This window comes from Eleginops maclovinus, chromosome 3, assembly GCF_036324505.1.
Source record: "Eleginops maclovinus isolate JMC-PN-2008 ecotype Puerto Natales chromosome 3, JC_Emac_rtc_rv5, whole genome shotgun sequence".
NCBI lineage: Eukaryota > Metazoa > Chordata > Actinopteri > Perciformes > Eleginopidae > Eleginops > Eleginops maclovinus.
Window position 1 is genome coordinate 9,346,364 of NC_086351.1, and position 21,174 is coordinate 9,367,537.

At 40.8% G+C, this 21,174-nt stretch overlaps 1 protein-coding gene across 3 annotated transcripts in view; it reads right to left on the reverse strand.

Moving 5' to 3' along the window:
* Positions 1-21,174, reverse strand: part of dgkb (diacylglycerol kinase, beta) — a 68,733-nt gene that overhangs the window by 2,133 nt on the left and 45,426 nt on the right. For all 3 annotated transcript variants that reach the window (XM_063880410.1, XM_063880408.1, XM_063880409.1), the window contains exons 22-26: positions 20,403-20,467; positions 8,232-8,322; positions 7,289-7,484; positions 3,165-3,285; positions 2,839-2,899 (exon numbers count right to left, since the gene is read on the reverse strand). In XM_063880410.1, coding sequence (XP_063736480.1) covers positions 2,839-2,899; positions 3,165-3,285; positions 7,289-7,484; positions 8,232-8,322; positions 20,403-20,467 — 534 coding nt within the window. The remainder of the gene's footprint in view (positions 1-2,838; positions 2,900-3,164; positions 3,286-7,288; positions 7,485-8,231; positions 8,323-20,402; positions 20,468-21,174) is intronic.

Here is a 21,174-nt window from a genome sequence, read left to right on the forward strand (position 1 = left end):
GATTTGTTCCCTTTTCTCTATTAATGTAAATTTAAAAGATGTGTGGTTATCAACATCGTGTTGGTAGGACAAAACTAAACTTTTAAAGGGCCCTTTTCATGGTTTTCTGACATTGTTTTGTCTGACACGACCATTGATTTTTATCAAATCAATATTCAAGAAAGAATATAATGCAAACAATTATACATTACATTTGGATGTATCTATTTTTACATCACTTCCTTTTCAGCCAAGACTAATTAGCATCCACAACAATCAGCTCATTTGGGTTCTTGTCAAATAATATGCATTCAGATGAATTATGGTAAAGTATGGTCTTAAATGTATGAGTACAATAACTATTCGGTTCCCCAACAGTGATGCCATTTCCTTTGAAAGTATAAATTGTAGATCAATGGAACAACAAACGTCAGCCATCTAGTGTTGTCATATCAAACACAGAGTTCATTATACTGTTGCACTGAGTATCTTAACGCAGAAATAGGGAGAGGAAATGCAACCATCTGCGTTGAAGGGACCACATTTACTTCAGAGGAGAGCGGTCTTCTTATGTATGTATTACCATCTTTCTCATGCTTTCTGATATCATAGAACATGATTTAGGTTAATGTTTCTACAAATAATAACCTTTTTATGGAAGACTCTGGTCTCATACAGTACGAAAGATATGAAGGAATAACTGAAATACATTTTGAGGATAACCAAGCTGCGTTTTAAAGATGCAACATTAGGCATTTCAATGAATTATTACCTCCTGCTACAGAGCGATGTGGCTCTAAAATATTAAATACAAATAAAACACACAATCTTTGTATTTGATTCACTAACCATCCAAAAATAATCCAAACTAAGAACTCTTATTTAAGACTTAACAAATGCACATTTTACCAGAAAGATGTGTGGGAAATACGGTGACATTCCAGTAGTTATATCAGAGCTAGCTATCAAAGAGAAAGTGATACATGTCATATGTGACTTTAAAATGCAAATGGTTGGATCGTGAAATATGTTATGCATGCAGAGGAACTGTGATGCATTTGCATAGTTGTTGTTAATAATTAGTGGGTTAACATCCCATTTGAACTGTGGTGTTTTTATAAGCATTTAACAGTTTGACTGATTCAAATTCAGCTCTGACATACAGCTTGAATAACTCGCCGTGGAAAACACTGCAGCACAATCATGGATTGTCAGATACCAACTTTGCTTTGTGGAGTTGTGCCAGCAGACACAAGAGCACTTTCAGGCTCCTCATTTTGTCATGCATTGGGTTTTCTAGCTCCGTCTGAGCGATTCATATGTAAATCTCGGCAGCACTTCATCTGCAGTTGCATTGTAATTAAAGCTAAACATAACCGTAATCAACACAAAGTGAGGAGATCCATTTTGAAAAATGAACAACTTGGACAGAGGGCAACCACTCATCAAAGCACATGTTGGAGAAAAAGACGGGAAGCAAATTAGGAGAAGATAGACTTGCATCTCTAAATATTTGTTATCAGAAATGACTGCAGAAGGAACATGAAACAATGATATGTGGGAGGAACAGAAGTAGCAGACACTGCACTGAATACCAACCTGTCTTTACGTTAAGAGCCAGTCCTTCAAGACTGGACTGAATGATGGAATGAACTGATTGTGGCATTAACTTTAAATAAATGAACAAAAGGATTAATGTATTAAATGTATTGTATTGCCTTTTTGCACAGTTGAATATGACATTTTCTGTTGTTGTACTGTAATTGTTTATCCTTAACACCGACCTGCCAAGGAACTGCAGATGAAAATGAGTGACTGAGGTTAAATACATAACATAATGATGATGTAAATGATTGTGCATTTTCCCATAAGTAATATAATGTAAGGTAAGCTCAAGTTGTATACATCACAACATCTTTTGAGACTTAACTGTGGAGGATAGGGTGGAGGATCCAAATGTTTTAGTACAAGGCAAACTCATATTTTCAGCACATTCTCCTGTATTAAACACTCTGATGCGGTTGTCGTGTGTTGTTGGGCTCTTGATCGAGTTGATGCGGTGTTTTTTAGATTTTTCTAGATGATTAGTGCTGTTCAGGTTTTAAATGGTTGGAGCTTAGATGTAAATCACCTGAGGTCACCAAACTACCCTCTAAAAGATTTTGACACTGGGATTTTAAACAGCCAAAAGCGCAAAATGTCAATACATTCAAATTAAATTGCTGTGATAAGCGGATCCGCTCGAGAAACTTAAATAGATAAGGCTATAAAGAGAAGAGCTCAAATAGGTGAAATCACAGGTTCAGGTGTATCGTGGATGTGTGGGGGCTTTGAATAATGACACCATTAAGTGAGAGTAAATACCAGCCTTTTTTCATGTACTGAGAGTTTGTGATTTCTCGTCTCTCAGGGTGCTACATGTCACTTTTGTGCCTGGATCATGTAAATATACATTAGCATTACAATATCATTTTTGCCATAGGAATCGTTTATTTTGTAGTTTTATTGTGATGTTTTTTCTGGGATACAACACCTGTTGCACGTCTGTCCGCCCAGGGAGACGACTGAGGGGGGGCTCCCTGAGGTTTCTTCCATTTTCCTTGTGTTCATTTGGGTTTTTTCTGAGAGTTTTTGTTTATCTGCTGCAACGGTCTAAGGAAACAGTGTGATGTCATATGCTGAACAGACTCTAAAGCCTGCTGGGTTTTATTTGGTAATTTGTGATATTGGACTATTTCATTTTTTTTATTTGATCCCCCTTACATTTGTTATACCCGTAGGTGCAACAGATCACACTGGTGATGTCACGACACGGGAGATTGGTGTTGTCAAAGGTGCTAGAGACTTTTAATGACTCACAGTGCAGGGAGTCTGCATCCAAGGTTCCCCATCAATCTGCATGGGGAGGGATTTACTGGTTCTGTAAGAGGAGAAAACATGTTAGAACTGTGACTTTTTTTAATATTGCATATTAATCTTTAAAGGAAGCAAGTGATAACCATCTAGAATTTCAATACCCACATTTGACCATGATTAAACTATAGACCGACTGTTTTGCTCCTTTTGTCCATGCCAAATATTGATCATGCTAAGAAAATCAAGAATATTCAAAAACCAACAACAAAATACCCAAAAGTGACAAAATCATGATAAAACAGTGTGTTGGGGTCCAGTTAAAAGCTGACCTGATGGTCACAGAGGAGCACTGTGCCAGACGTCTTCCAGCGCTCTTCAGGCCGGTGTAGATCTGACCCATCTCCATGGCTCCTTCCAGCCCCACCACCTCCAGAAGCTGGTCAGACAAGTCTGAAACACCAAAAACATATCCGTAAATATCATAATAACAATTCCAATAAACCTATCATACAGGCTTACTTGAGATTGAGCTCTTTTGCAAGGGCTGCTGATTAATATTTAAAAGGAGAAAATCGGAAAATGACATGAAGACAAAAGGACGTATCATAGGTTGGTTAATGCATGCATGAACATGTGCCATAAAAGTACAACTGTTACGGTCGATCTGAATGACTGTTTTGGACAGTTATATACTGTATATTTTAATTGTTCAATATTAAGTATATAAAACCGTGATGTTAAGGTTTGCCCTAAATATGGCTGATCAAGACTACCACCGGGAGGGGGCGGAATTAAGAAAATGTACAAAGAAAGAGTGGAAGGAAAGGAGAAAATCAGAAGGAAAGTGAGGACAAATTAAAGTACCTAACTGATGTTCCTCACCTCAGAAACTTTACAACACAGTTCAAAACAAATAGAAAAAAGGAAGCCAGCTACAAACAAAACAGCTATTAATTAAATTGCACCGGCAATGCAAAGCAATCTTGTGATATTATAATTATTAATATCTCTTCTGCTTTGCAGTTATGAGCATTGATTTCACCCCTGCTGGAAGCCCAGTGTCACGCAGGGCCCATCTGCTTCAGCGGCCCGCTCTACCTCCGACTCTCCATCGACTCGTCCCTCCACAAATTAAGGAGCTGCTGCCTCGCTGCTGGGAGCATGCAGACACTAATTGAAACGAAGACCCATTTTTAGGCGCTTGGTGCGTGTGAGCGAGTTAGCTCTGTGTCACCGATGCTGCTCCATCGCTGTCATGTTTATCTGAGCCGCGTTGGTTTCCTGAAGAAGTGTCGTGGGTAATGTTGCTGTGGTCGTGAGGTGTTGTTGTCCCTGCCGAGTTGTGGTGTCCAGCTGTCACCATGGTGATGGACATGCGTCTGCCCCTATCTCTGTGAGTGCAGTGCTTTCCAGGGTCGGAGTGGAAGAGTGTGTGTACAGACCCAGCAGGTTGACCTGCTGACACCGGGCTTTGAAGCTGCTCCCCCCGTTCTGACTTCTCACGTTAATGCAAACGGCTCACACAGGCCTGTACTGACACGTGTGATGGACAGCGTCACCATGGCGATAGGGATTCCTTGTTGCCCTAGGCTACAAAGATCCAGTATACCAAAGAGCGCTTACGGTTTGAAAGACCATAGAGCCTGTCTGCTAAATACAACAAGGTCAGCATACTCTGGGCAGCCAAAATATAATTGACCTGTTTGTTTTGAGATTAAACTCAGGGATTTATTTGAAGGCATAACTAACACAACCAAATTGTTTATGGTTGCAAACGTCATACGAGTTTGGGAAATGTGTGTTTTTGCTTTCTTTATGACTTCAAGATAAAAATATCGATGCCACTCTTACATTGGTCCTTGTGGTATATTTCTAGAGCCTCAAGACTTATAGCTTAGCTTCGCATAAAGATTTTAAGCAGGGGGAATGACATGCCTACAAACACCTCAACAACAAATGTACATTTAGTTTTACCCAACACCACAAAAAAAATTGCTGTATAATATTAATCAAAACCTTGAATCTGAGGGCAAATAATAATAATTTCATCTAAATGATTTCAGACCAACAGTAGTAACATTCTACTTGACTACTAGATTTTTTATTTTCAACCATTATTTCCAACATTGGAGGTTAAAACAAAAACAAATGTAACAAAAATCAACAATGGCCTCTGCCAAGTTTTCTAAAAGCCATCATGTTTGTCCAAAAGACAAAGAGGGGAAAATAGACTCACCTAACCGTTTACACAAGAAGGATGTTGCAATGTTAACACACAAGATAAGCAGTCTGAGGCCCAATATAACCTACAATACACCTTATGTGCCTCACTCAGGTGTAAAAGGCAATATTTGACAGCAATAAAAAAACAGCCACTGAAAGTCACTTTGCAGAGAGGGTGAGACACCCATGTGAATTAAAGTCAGTATAGTATGGGAGATTCCCAAGCAACCCTGCAGCTTTAATCTTGGCAGCCATGTCTTCCCGTCAGTGTGTGGGATAAGAAACGGTGTCCTTGTCATTGTCAAACAACTTCCTGTCGAGGCTGGTGGCTGCACAGTGACACATGTGGAGCAACAGGGAGAGAGCGAGGAATAAAAGGGAGACAGTGAGGCAGCCGAGCAGGGCCAGCGGCCGATCAGCTGAGAGTAAAACTAAACAGGAATGGCGGGAGGAGGAGGCCAACCCACTAAAGAAAGCTTCATGGGGCTTGTCATGGGGCATCAGTCCCAAGCATCAGCCCCTCCACCCACGCATGGACCTCCCATCTCCCACTCACCCTGCTTAAACCTCAGTCCCATTCTAAATAATTCACTTCGTAGCCATTCCCTTCCACCTGAGGGGCTTGTCTCCTGGCGTCACCAGCGGGACGATTTAACAGCTCCCGAAAGGTCATGATTTTTTCTCATCTAGCAGCCAACCTCCACCCACAGACACGCTCAACCACACACACAATAATCCCTGCCAACAATTTGATCCGTGCATCATGCTCAGCGGTGCCCCCTCTGGGCTAATGCACTCCTGTGTTTACCTCTAAATACGTCGTTCTTTTGATCTGACAAGTTAGGCTGCTCACCTTGAGGGCACCTTTCACAAAGGCACACACAAACACACACAATACACGTCAATAAAAGGGCAAACAAAAGCAGAGACGAATGACGAGAGGCAGACAAATGCAGACTCCCCACTCACACTAAGTGCCTTTCCAGGTTCAGATGTTGGCCTTTTTTTAAACCACACTGATTGATTTTTATTCAGGGATTAATGGAGTGTTCATTGTAGCAATATTGGGTTTAAATTGACCAACTATCTCCCTCAAAGCCAGTGCCCCACAGCACCTTCACCTCACAGTCACATCTTTCCATTTGGAACGCTATGAGCATCCCGGCACAAAGCAGCGCTTGTTAAAAGAACGTATGTTTTGTTTTGGCTCGTATCTTAAAGACTGTTTTCTTTTATTCCACTCCTTCACTGCCATTGCTGTGATTTACTGTACTTACTTGTGTATCCTAAACTTAAACATGTTTTCTCTCATCACAATAACAGTTCTGCTTCTGTAAATCAGGGGCTAATTTGCCATGTTGCAGTTTTGACAGATTTGTCTTTCCTTCTTTCTCTTTCCCCTTTTTTTTTTTATTTAAGGTAAGTTTGAACTGTTATCCAGAGGAAACAAACATGGACTAACAACAAATAAAGCTTCACAGAGTCCTGTTTTTTCCACCAGTCATGTTCTGATAAGTGATGTCTCTTAAGGGATCACTGGCAGCCATGTTTGGAGACCCTCACTGAGAAACCTAAATGCAGAGATTCCATGTTTTCCATGTTCGTATTAATATCTTTACATATTGGATTGGAATACTTCTTCTGCATATTTTCTAATGAGACCTTCAAGTTGCTCACACCATTGACCAGTTACGGCAGAGCAGCATTCTGCTTTGGTCATTCATAGTTCCATTGATGGGCTTCCTTTGGACATAAATGGATTCAGGGGTATGCCCAACACCCCCCACAGTCTGCTCTTATTAACTGAGCCTGCCCACTGGAGCCTACACAGACCATTAATACACAAGTGACAGTTCCAAACAGTGACAGGATTGTACCTTTCTTTGCAAACAAAACCTGCTAGCTATGATTAACCTTGTCATCGGTGAAATATTCATGCACTCAAGAAAAGTTGGTGGAAAGTTTAGACTTTGATCTACCTAAAAGGAGCAAGGACACAGACTGTTTCTGGTGTACGCCCCCTGCACGTAGTCTATCCAATAGTGAGATAATTCAGACAGGACCAATGTGGTAAAACAATCCACATATACTCCTCTATATTTCTTTATGTTATACAACCGGGTTGGATTATGGCCTCCAAGGGTCTTCTTTACTGCATTGCAGGATTTAAACCAACAGACAGCAACAAACAAGTATTAAAATGTATGAATTATTATGTTGTGAAAGCTACCTTGAACTGCAAACATCAGTTCCTTGGGGTCAAGCACTGGGGTCCTCTTGTCTTGGCCCTTTTTGCCCCCTTTGCGGTTACCCCTCCTCTTCTTGCTCTCACCCCAAAGGTTTGAGCCGCCATGCATGCTGGGAATGTTGAGAATGGCAATGCCTTCCAAAGAGATGCTGCTGAGGTCCAGAGTAACACCATCACACTTTAATGAGGAAAAACAAACAGAGGGACAAAAAGAGTTAAATAGTTTTGTATTTCAGGCAGAGATAGTACAAGTGATGTAGTATGTTCAAACCAACTAAACATCAACAAATGGCCTGATCAACAAGGACATGTCTGTCTGTACTTTAAAACAACTGCTCTGGTCAATTTGATCTGATTAGGCTGAAAAACGCTGTGAGTACTCTAAATAGTGGATTTTATACCAGTATGGATCCTCACCTCCTCTGGTGGTGTATGTACTTATCGAGCACTAATTAATGAAGACCTCTGCACTGTGAGGATAGCACGAGAAGGGGGAAGATGAATTGTATAGACACCATCTTCATTATCACTCAATATCACACACAGCAGGGTCGTGTAGGGCTAATTACCTGTGTGTTGAACTGATGTTCAGCGAGAAGCAGGTGGGGAGGTGCACAGATAGCCTTCACACGTCAACACTTTGTCTAGCTTCATTTGAAACAAGTACCCATTTGTGCCATTTATGGAACAAGGGCTTACCAGAATATGTTAACAAGCACCATTATTCTTACCAGGGAGCCTGCAGCGATCTGCATTATGTGAACATGTGTTTTAGCAAATCATTGTAACTAAACAGATGCAGGACTGGTTGGGGTTCACATAAAAGAGTTGATCAAATAATGTGCAGTCCCTTATCTATCCCATGCTAACAGTTTCTCTTCTATAGGGCTCAAAATACTGAGACGAAAAATGTGGTTTGATTTACCTCAACCTCCAGAAAGTCATGGAGCTTCTTACATGTGGCAGAAAAGGTCTCTGAAGTGCCAAACTCAAAGTACCACAGCTTATTCTTTGTTCTGAAAGAAACAAGACAACATGAATTGCAAAGGGACCGAGGAAAGAGCCAACATACAGTAGAGGATCGAAATCTGAAGCATCTCTTCTGCTCTTCATGTGTTCTTTATGAGATTATTAAAAGAGACCCTTCTGTAAAGGTGTTTTGATTCATGCTTGAAAAAAAAGGATCTTCTTAACTACACAGGAAATATACCTTTAATGTTTACCACTGACCAAATTCACACAGTCATTAATCTCCAGAGAATGCATAATGTGGCTCATTAATCTCATATTGAAGCATCATGATGAATCTTAAGCCAGTTAGAGAAGCATCCGAAGGAGCACACGGGGTGACCAGTGGGTACCCATGCCCAACATTAAGGCCCAGCGAGGGGTGTGAGAGGGTAATCTAACTGCCCCTTCAATTAACAGACGACTGGGGCGCTGCTCCCCGGGCTTCCTACAGCAAACTATCCCACTGCTAAGGCTGATGATCAATGACCTCGCAGGGGTGGGTCACCATCTGTCCGCATACTGCATGGCACATTGAATTCACTCATGACGACTAAAATCCCTTTTTTGTATTGGATTTTGGATTGGATGTTGTATCCCTTTATTCTATACATATCACTTTATAAAACACAACATAAGAATAAGGAGTCCAAATGAACGTCTTGGAATCAACACCTCAAAACTGACAAGATATCTTGGGGACTTCAAAGGGAAAATAAAAACTTTTCAGGGCATCTTATTTACATTTTTTGTCATTGATAGCTAGGGCTATCAATGACAAAAATGTAGTCTTATATGACATGGACCTAAAGTAGATCAGTATAAAAGTGAGGACATTAAAAAATGGAAATCTGAGAGGGAGAAAGACTAGACAGCTGCTGTTGATGTCAGAAATCACAATGCAGCATCACAGCTTTGAAGCAGCGTCACAGCGTCCCGCAAAAGCCTTTTAATCTTTACCAGAAACAGCAGACAACACACTATTCATCAAAAAGATTCAAGGACAGAAACAGTGCTGACACGCAGAACTGAACACAGTAAAAAATGGCCTTCTCTTAGCTTGAATCAAAGCGCTACAAGAGGAACGTATTAGTATAAGAAGAGTAACAATCACTGAATTATTGATTTCCTCATTAGGACTTTTGTCAGTACCATTTAGCCACTTTATAAATGAGCTTTCATTAGGGTACTTGCAAGGTAGCCCAACTCACAGTTGATTTATAATGTGCAACATGGTCAATAGACGAGGGATGGGAGCAGAGGGAGGTGGGAAGAGGCAGGAGGGCGACGGGGCCGTGCTGAGAGGCTTTCCACAACAACACATCCCTACATCTCCCACTGCATCATCACCTTCATCATCCTCATCATCAGTCTGTAGGCTCGGTAGTCAAACCCAAGAGAACACATTAACAAAGGCCTGGGTAATTTTGCAAACAAACAAATGAAGGTGGCTATTCTGAAAAGCATATTCAAACCCAGTGGCTGTTGGAGATTGATGGATAGAATGAGGGCAAATACAATACAGGGCATGTGTTGGATGCTCTTTGTTTTTGTGTTAAAGCTGGTTCAAGTATGTTTTTGTAACATTCAAGAGCCTCTGATATCTGAAGCTATATTTAAACCAAAAATAAAGCAAGTTTAAGTGATCAAAAAGGTGAAAGGAAAGAGGATGCTCTGTCTTGCAGCAAGTTAAGGTAAGGGCGTTAGTTGAAACCGTTTCAAAGAAGAACCCTAACCCTAATCCCTACTACAGCTACAGCCACTTTATGAATATATGGACGAGAGGTGGGGAGAAACTAGACGAAAGTAACACATTTAGAATACAATGCGTTTTGAACACTTCCCACAATGCAACTGGAATTTATGCACAAAAAACCCCTGATATCTGTGGTTCTGCTGTATCACCTTATTGAATTTTCTTTGTCATTTCACCTGTTACATGGACATTTTACATGACTTTGTTTGAAAGAATTACCAACTTTATTTTCAAAAAAAGCTAGTAACCGACTGATACTTCAGCATGACTACATTATCTGTACAGGAACATCCTCAACAGAGACATCGTAACACAGAGAAACCCAGCTGCACTTGGGACACTTAAGACATACTGCAGAAACAGAGACAGTAAAAGACAAAATCTAACCATCCTGTCGATTTCCACCACTTAACCTAACAAGCGCACCATGGCAACAAATCACCTCATGTGCCTGTTCATTAGGTAATTAGCAGCATCCCATTGGCCGGATCGGATTGTCATTTGTTATCTGCCGACTGATGCTAAACACTGGACTCCTCTGACAGAACGGCTGTGAGGAGCGTCTTCAACACGGCAGGCTTGTGCTAGGATTAATAGGGAGTCCATTTGAGTAAGATGATACTTTTAATGTAGATTAGGAGGACTCTTGTTTTATACTAAGTGCAATAAACGTGAACATAAAGTGTACATTTACTTATGTTGTTGGCTGCATCTTTCCAGGACATTTAAGAAATCCCTTCGTTAGGTCTACTGTGGAATATGCGTGTTGGATTTGTGTTTTCAGTTGCGTGTATGTAGCTGGTTTTATAATTCAACTAGTAGCCACAAGGCACGTGTCGTGTGTGATTGTAACTTCAGTGTATCAATGCAAAGTGTACTGCAATAATAACTTTGGTGGTGTGAATGTGAGATCAGCTGTAGTAGTCACAGCTGGCATACCAAAAGAAACCAGTGGCTCAGGTTTCCAGAGCTACTGAGGTGTCGTTAATTTGCACAAACAAATCATAAAACAAAACAGAAAGACAGAGGACATATACAAACTGTGTGGTCACGAAAAACAACAACCCAAAAGTGCTTTAGAGGAAAGTCTCACACTAAGAGAAAACAGAGTCAGGCAAGCAACAGAAAGACAAACGTAGCTCAGAAAGGCTGAATTCAAACAATACACGATGTTCGTCCCCTGGTTGGTCTCCATATGAAAGCATGTCAGAGGCAATAAGCTTCACTGCAGCGTCGCTGTCCGGAGGCCACAGCACCTTTAGATGCACTTTCCACTGGCCACACTGAACGCCAGGCACACAGCCATTGATTTATTTCCCCTCTGACACTTAATCTAACCCACAATGATCTACGACCTTATCTTCACACTAATTTCTTCTTGATCAGAGGTGATAAATATCGCATTGACATAACCAACTCTTTGTGCATTGCATCAATGCACTGTTTTGTTTAACATGACACCGCCTAGAGCGCTCCGACTCCGACTGGCAGTTTGAGAAATGACCCGAGTTGCATCGCCTTGCCTTCAGAGATGCAGCAAGCAGTTTGAAAAATGTATTTCTTTCTGTTGCACTGCAATGATTCATAGGAGCTTCTTATATACCAAAACGGCTGATACGGGTATCACACATCCAACATCTTTAGAAACTAAAGAACTGAGCAGCTTGAACCACGTAGAAATGAACTGATAGCTTGATATACTTTATCTTTGAATGTATTTTAGTACAAAAAGAGCTGGATTGTGTCATTAGCAGGCAGTTGGTGACATATGCAGTCATAAGGAAGAATCAGCATAATGTTTAAAGGCTTTAACGTTACTGTACAATAAATAAATCAGGAGTCTAATTTTACTCATGTGTAACCGAGGCGTAAACGGAAGCTCAGAGGGGATAGAGCCTTTTCCGCTGCCGGTCCTAAACTGTGGAATGACCTCCCATCGCACATTAGACAAGCCCCTTCACTGCCCATTTTTAAAACTCGTCTTAAAACCCATTGCTATTCCTTGGCTTTTAACCCAGACTCTGTTTCTGTTGTTGTTTCATTGGTCTTGTTGTTTTGATATTGTTATTGTTGTTTTGATATTGTTTTTGTGTTTCGTGTCTTGTGCTACCTGTTTTCATCCATGTGCAGCACTTTGTTTCAGCTGTGGCTGTTTCTAAAAGGGCTTTGTAAATAAAGTATTTTGTCTTTTACTTATGTTATTTATAATGTGTGCATACTAAGCCATTTTGTCTTTCTTTATCAGCAATAGCTGCTGTTCATCATGTACATTTCCCCGTTGTGGGACAAATAAAGGATTTCTAATTGTGATTCATTGCCAGACATTCCTGCTCTTTCATTTTAAAGCTATTCCTGTAATTGATCTTAACATGCAAACGCTGTTATCAGGCTGCTGAACGCTGAGCATAACCATAATATAAAAGTTGAAATGAAAGAAAATGTGATTTGTTATACTGTCGGGAACTGTTAAGACACCTGAAACGAACGCAACAACGCCATGCTGCTAATTAATGACTTCATATTGTTTACGAAGCTCGTGGTCTTATAGCATTGTGTTTATCTAATGTCTGACACCTTCAGCAACACATCTGCAGGGGGGGACACTTTGTTTAAGTTTGTTCCACGAGGAGAGTGCAACTGATTGTTCTTCATTAGTTTTCAGGAGTTAACCCTAAAGACTTGAAGTATTAAAGCACCTCAGCAGCACGTTTGCTTCATGTTGTCATCTCTCTCTCATCATTTTCTGTCTATATTAGGAGGTACTAATAAAGGGGGGAAAAAAACCTTATGAAAATCATATTTAGAGACTGAAAGAAGCCTGTATTCTAAATCATTGACATGCTTCCAACTTCTGTCCACATTTCAATCAAAGCAACAGATGACATCAAATGTTCCTTTTGACAAAAGTTCTAGGACATTACAGGCAGCCACAAAATCATTTCACAAAGAATAAGGGTAAATGTGGTTAAAAAAAACCAACTTTCCTCCCTCCCACACCGTCCCTCCACAGCTACACCGTACCTGCTCTTTCTCGCCCACCATTACCATTACCTCACCCCTCCCCCATCAACATCAACACAACACAGACTCTTTTTGCCCCCACACATGGCACACCGACCTTCACAGCAGAGCAGGTGAGGAATGTACTGTGCAGGCTCCGCCCAGGCAAGGCTGCAGGTCCCGACGGCGTCAGCCCGAGGGTCCTCAAAACATGTGCTGCCCAGCTGAGTGGAGTCCTGCAGTACATCTTTAACCTGAGTCTGAGTCTGGAGAGGGTCCCTGTGCTGTGGAAAACTTCCTGCCTGGTTCCGGTACCGAAGAAGGCGCGTCCCAGCACCTCCAACGACTACAGACCGGTGGCGCTGACGTCCCAACTGATGAAGTCCCTGGAGAGGCTGGTCCTGTCACTTCTTCGGCCCCTGGTTAGTTCATCGCTGGACCCTCTGCAGTTTGCCTACCAGCCGAAGCTAGGAGTGGAAGACGCCATAATCTTCCTGCTTCACCGTGCCTACGCCCACTTGGACAGACCCGGTAGCACTGTGAGAATCATGTTCTTCGACTTCTCCAGTGCGTTCAACACCATTTGGCCTGACCTGCTGGGGAGTAAGCTGACGGCGATGCAGGTGGACTCCTCCCTGGTTTCCTGGATCACGGACTATTTGACGGGTCGACCACAGTTTGTCAGACTGCAGGACTGTGTGTCTGACACTGTGGTCAGCAGCACAGGGGCTCCACAGGGAACCGTTCTGTCTCCCTTCCTGTTCACCCTGTACACCTCAGACTTTCAGTTCCACTCGGAGTCCTGCCATCTGCAGAAGTTTTCAGACGATTCTGCAGTTGTTGGTTGTGTCAGCGAGGGAAATGATGAGGAGTACAGGGGCGTCGTGGACTCCTTCGTTGAGTGGTGTGAGCTCAACCACCTGCAGCTCAACACCGCCAAGACAAAGGAGTTGGTGGTGGATTTCCGCAGGAGGAAATCTACCCCCACACCCATTTCCATCAAGGGGGTGATTGCCGACATTGTTCAGGACTACAAATACCTGGGTGTTCACCTGGACAACAAAACTGGACTGGGCTGACACTGAGGCTGTGTATAAGAAAGGCCAGAGCCGACTCTACTTCCTGCGGAGGCTCCGGTCCTTCAACGTCTGTAACACCATGCTGAAGATGTTCTACCAGTCGGTGGTAGCCAGTGCCATCTTCTTTGGTGTTGCGTGCTGGGGAAGCAGGTTGAGGTCAGCAGACGCCAACAAGATCAGCAGGATCGTCAGGAAGGCTGGCTCCGTCCTGGGGGTCCAGCTGGACTCTTTGCTGGTGGTGTCTGAGAGGGGGATGCTGCGCAAGCTGCGTAGTATCATGGACAACAACGCTCACCCTCTCCACCAGGTGCTGACCTCATACAGAAGCACCTTCAGCAATAGACTCATTCCACCCCGGTGTACCACAGAACGCCACAGGAAGTCCTTTCTTCCTGTGGCCATCAGACTCTTTAACTCATCCACCTCAGGTCGTTAGAGGAACATTGGAGACTCAGTAACACTTTATTTCATCGCAATGCTGTCATTTCACTTTACTTTCACATGTCACTTTATTCACATGTCACTTTATTTAGTATTTAGTATTCAGCTTAGTTTTATTAGTTATCTTATTACTGTACTGCCCTTTGCACTATACGTATTGTTGTATATTGTATATACCTACATAGTTACTGTAACTATTTCACTATTTCATATTTGCAAAGCTGCTCTTATTGTTGATACATTTAGTTTATATTTAGTTATACTTAGCTTACACTTAGTTATTTTAGTTTATATTTAGTAATATTTGATGTATATTTAGTGTATATTTAGTAGTTTAGTTATATTGAGTGTATATTTCTCCTTCCTTCTTTGTATTGAACTGTTGCACCTCAATTTCCCTCGGGATAAATAAAGCTTCTTGAATCTTGAATCTTTAAAATGGAGATATGGCTATGAATATCATAAAAGGTATTTCATGTTCAGTATTTGTTCTGCTAGTTTTGACTAGTATCCAAGTAAAAGGCCTTTGTTTTTTACCAGAAATATGAAGGTTTTGTTTCCGAATGTGTTACGAGTGATATAGATTAATAAGTTATGTCCATTAATGCCTATGAAAACCATCTTTTGTGGATAATGACATACCTTAAGCTTTTTACATTTACCACTATCCTTTTTACGTATTTTTTGCCTGTTGGAACTTTTTGTTGGTCACAAATTTGTTCAAAGTTCAGACAAATAACACAATATAAGGTCAGTAGGACTCAAACTGGTTGGACTTGAACATATCCTTTCACAGATCATATAATGCAGAGATGTAGATGTTAGGGTTGGGTGACAGCTACTAAAATTCATTTTTTAACCCCTTTTTAAAAAATCTATGTTTAGTTTATCATTATTAGGGTACATTTGTGATATCAGTTAGTTTTTAAATCAGCACTCTTACTACCATATTTGCAAGTTCATTTCAGTGCCTGTGCGTGCATGTGCGTGTGCGTGTGTGTGTGTGTGTGTGTGTTCCCACTGAGCTGGGGACAGGGCCACAGGTGAGATCCCTCTAAATTACACACAAGTGGTCATTAATTATAGATGACACTTTGGTCACATAAACGATTTCATCCTCAAATGAGGTCCAAGGGCGGCTGCTACTGAGGTCCACTATATATGTGTGTGTGTGTGTGTGTCTGTGTGTAAATGAGTGTGTGCACATGTAATTTAAAGCGCCATCACCTGTGGCCCTGTTCCCAGCTCAGCAGGAAGCACGCACACACCTACATGCCTCCACTACATTAGCATTAGGTGTGTTGATGGGTGCGTGTGTTGGTGATTCCGGCGGCCCCATCCAGCACATCGCAGTCTTTGATGAACATACTCATTATGCTAAAGACTGCTCCATGCCTGGGCTTCCCTGTGCCTTCAGGAAAGGTTAACTCAGGATGGTTACACAGCACAGCGAGACACTGTGGGCGCACGGGGGCAGAGCGGCTCTGGAGGAGCGCCGTGACGGTGTTAGATGTATCGGGAACAAAAATAGATCTGGGTATGCAGGGCAAATATCATGGGAACATCAAGGCGCCATGATTGATTCCAAAGAATATAAACAAACATTGCAGGTGAAGCCTCACCAGCTTTCACACTGCAACTAAAACGTTCCAAATCAGATGTTTGCCCTCAGACCTCATTTTGTATCATCTCAACAGCATTTGTACAGGTGGTCACGAGACAGGATTTCAATGTGCCTGTTTAGAATGAAGACAAATGTATGAATAACTTTCATATCTAAAGCAAATTACATGTTTACCTGTTTAATTGTTGTGTTATTTAAGCAGGAATTTGAAGGCTTTGTATAAGAATATGTGCTACAAGTGATACAGACTAATGTCTATTCGTATGAGCCCAAGTTCCCTTTGGTATTTATCCATATTGGATGATTCCAATCCTCATCTTGAGTTTATCTTTTTATAACCACAACAATTTCCCTATAAGATTTATTACCTTGTATAGGTAGAGTTTGAGAAACGCAACAAAGATCCACAGCCGGAAATTTGGCCCGGGGTAACATGTCACCAAAACCATTTAGATCCTGGGCCTTCATTTGATGCAAAATGAATACAACCATGGAAGCAACATGCGGACATTTTAGCCACCTTTTGACAAAAATGGGCATAGCCTTTACTTAAAGATAAATCTTTAACCAGGCAACAATCCAAAAGAAAAACAAGTATTTTATGCCTCATGGTTCAGGAGTAACGCATGGAGGAAAATTATTCAATTTTTTAGAAGTTATAGGAACTAAAGTTTTGCAACTTCAGAGTCTTTTGTTTCCGTTATTCTGTTACTATTGAGGTCGCCTATAGTGGATAAAACGCTGTTGATTAAATGTCCCGTAAAGCTTTGAGTTGGGGGGTCAGTCTGTGCTACAGTCATGTACTGTATGTCAAAACTGAGAATTGCTTAAGATGAAAGAAAGGAATCTAGTCAGCGGCTCAAATCTACTAATCTGCAACTCAAAGGGCAAATAAAGACATAAAGTATAAACAAACCGTATAAAAAACAGAGTTTGTAATTTTCTAAACCTCTCTTCTCTTCCTCCACCTCACTCTCCTCCTTTCTCTCACCATCTATCCCTTTCCCTTAGAGTCAGAGATTAGTGTGTAATTACATTGGAGATCAGCAAAAAACGGAGGGAAAAAACGGAGTAGTATATTTTAACAAGGCGGTGGAGGAGTGGCAGAGGGGGAGGAGGTGGCGCAGCCCTCGTCACGGGCCGACTGATTGTCTGCTTTTAATCCTCAACCTCATTATCACCTCCAGGTCCGGCAGTGGCAGTAAATGAATCTATCTGCCGAGTGTCAAATCTTCACACCTTCGCCCTGGTAATCACCCCAAGGTGCAAATACAGAAGATGGATAGAACAAGAGGAATGAAGGGAACAGCTAGTGTATGACCCCTGCATTTCATCAACAAAATCCCCTCATTTTAAGATTAACAGAAGCTACATGATGTTGTTTGGTTGGTAATTAAAGCTTGTTAATTTGTATGCAGTTTCTTTAAGGTCAAACCAGGGAGGAGATGTATACTGTAGATCTGGTTGGGTTGGGGGGGGGGGGGGGGGGGGGGGGGGGGGGGGAGTACAATGCTTTTTACTGCTGTCAGATAATATTGTGTTTAGATATATACAGTACATTCACACATTTTTCTATCAACAGTGCGGTTCCAAAATACATTTTGTTGCACAATGAACACTATAGGAAAGAGATCTTCTCATTTTCAGAATTCTGTACAACCGACATGTTTAACCTTCCTGTTGTCCTCGGGTCCGATTTGATCCTTACCAAAATGTTTTTATGTTGGGGTAAATATTATGTTAGCTCGTATACTTCGTTTTTTGACTAGAAAAGAATAATGATATTTAGATTTGGGTATTAATCAAATTCATAGAATCTGTGGTTAATGTTGTAAAATCCTTTAACATCTGTTCCTTTCTTAACTCAATCATTAGGCTGGATTTTTTGTAAATGACATCTTTTTACCATCAATTAAAAAAAGTAAAAGTTAAAAAAAGTTAAACCTGTGATAGTCAGGAGGAATAAAGTTCCCTGATTCATTTATACTGTCTGTTTATATAGTCAAACTGGGAGGATAAAAGTTGATAGGAAGACAACACAAGGGTTAAAATAATAGTACGATGCAGAAAGTCAGGCAAATCTCTAGAGCTGTGAAAGATTCCAAACACTTTCATTAAATACTTTTAATTGATGTTAAATGATACTCCAGCCTGAGGAACAGTATATTATTCATCCAAAAGGTTTAGCTTAATCAGATAAAAACAAACACAACTTAATCATCATTTATGTTAAGAATAATATACTGAAAAATAAGCGTTTTGTGCTTGTGCAAGAAGGTTTATTAGTAATAGTCTCTATCTACATCTTTATTCATGTGTAATTATTATCTCTTTATTTGAATTTAACATCTTTCAGTGCATGTATTTAATGAGTTTCAGGGTGCAGTAATCAAAAATATCCATCCTTTCATATATTCTTGACAAAAACATACGTATTGCTTATAAAAGTGATATGAAATATTGTAGCAGAGAAAGGCAGCCTCTTTTGACACTGAGGTTCCTGAGAAACCGCTTCAGGCTGCAGGAAAATGACTCTGTGATAAGTTGCGATACACTTCCAATGGACTCGAGCCCTTTGGACAAATTCAACAAAATCTATGCTACCTTGAAAAACTATAATCATGCATTATTGAATTGGCAAGGATAGTGTGTAATAGAGAGATCCTAAACCCATTCCCCCTACTGAATTATTAATTGGATTCAAATAACAGACAGAATCATTTTCTTAAAATATCTAAATCATTTTTCACAAGGCTTACAATGGTGTGAAACAACAGAGCTGTGTGTGTCCTGCATGAAGATCTACAAAGTGACTAAAGGTGAGTGTGACAAACAATGTTGAAACAGGAAAATGTGTACCAGCGTATATGAGGGATGTGCCGACAGTGGATTACCCAACACTCTTTCTGTTTCATCAAAGATTAGAGTCAACAACTTTATCTATAAACATTATTTTCCTTTTGAAATCTTTCTCCCTCATGTTCAAGCAACAAGCAGCAGAGGGATGGTTGGCTAAATGTTGTACCAGGGTAAAATATGATAATTAGTACAAATGGGATTATTAGGAGGCTGCATGTCATCAGTCTGACTGATCCATGATGTCAAACTAGCCAAGCAAATTCAATTAGGCCTGCAATTACTCCCTGGCGCTAGTGGAGACGTATGGGAGACTTTAAATATTGATGGAAACATAGATGCCACATTTGTTCTACTCACGAAGGTGAACGCATCTTCTCGAGGTAATCACTAATGCTAAATATGAAGCCGGTGCATTCGTCATGCTGAGCTCCAGATCAGATCTGCAAATACACTGTTGGTTTGTTTAGACTTGGAGTAGTTTGACATTCTCTGTTTATATTTCTTTAAAAGTAAAGTGAGACTTATTTTGGTTGTGGTCATTGGGGTTCAAGAAATATTTCCTCAAAAAAATGGTTTTGTCATTCTAGGCCAGAACCAGTGCTAGCATCAGTTGCAAGGGCTTTGATTCTGAAGGGACCAAAAATGTTTCAAATGACCTCAGTATACAAACTCATGAGAAAGGACTGAAAGGTGCTCCTTCAATTCAAATGGAGTTAAAAGCTGTATATGGCCAGAAAAATACAGCCTGGACTCATTAGAAACCACATGTACTGTAGATAACAGTAATTTGTTCAGTCATTCTTTCATTGTGGGAGTTTAAAATAATACGTTTTAAACTCCCACAGTATACAATTACTGAGATGGATAATATGAGTGTTGGCATACTCCATATTTCACAACGAGTAATTTTATGTGGTATTTTGATAAATCGGATATATAATGTACCAAATTAATGAAACAAAATGCAAAATATGATTAAAAATGGTTACCATTGAAAGGAATATGCAACGCCCATTTAAATGTTAAGATCATTTCAGGGATCATTTGCAGTGTGCATGTGTGTAAAAACATTTCCAGCTTCCGAAAAATAAAGAAGAAAGTGAAAGAAAGAAAGAAGGAAAGAAAGACAAAGATTTGAGTTGGAAACAACTGCAGCCGTTGTATTAGCCTGATATTCAGGCTGCTACACATAGCATTAGTAGTCTAAACCCCTATAGCAGTATTTTATGGTTTATGAGGATAGAACAGTTTGGAACCACTTGGATAATATATTAGATTTTCTATATTGACCCAAAAACATTTCAAATAAACAGACAGTCACACACTTACCTGCTGTTGAATTTCTCTGGATGCTTTTCCCTCATGACGTGGAAACGATGTGCAATTGAGGCATCCTGAAAGAAAGAAAGAAAGAAAGAAAGAAAGAAAGAAAGAAAGAAAGAAAGAAAGAAAACCTTCAGTTCAGCGTCTGCAAACAATACTGAGTTTGTTTCAGGTGATTTTTATCTCCTCAAACTTAAAGCCTGCAGTTTGCGCCTCCTTAATCAAAATATCATACATCCTTTTACATTTAAGATGTTTAATGATTCTGTGACTAAAGTATATCCTGCTGGCATTCAAAGAAAAGCTCACATGGGAACTACTTGACAGCCACAGCAGAAGTGTAACCATTTGCCTTTATATCCTAGGCAACTTCTTCCTCATTAACCAACTTTTTAAACAGCCAGTTACACCTTGGCGTTCCTTATGTATGTTTTTATATGATGGAATATGCTGTGTGCAGGAGGTGGCAGTGGGGTTGAACTGGGATGGAGAGGTATTGACAGAAACTCTGATGAACAGCACGCTGTCTCCACACAAGCTAATTAATTAAACACACATTGGGAGTAATCACAGCTCCCAGCTAACCTACAGGATGCTGCCACCACCACGGCAACCAAGTTGTTTTCTCTCTCCCTTCCTCCACCTCCTCTCCTCTCTCTTCATGTCACTCTCGACCTCCCTCTCACCCTTTACCAAATCCCCCCGCCCCCAGTCTCTCTCTCTGTGACCCGGGGCTCAGAGTGGAGCCTCATTGGAGTTCTTGGTGTGACTGTTCATG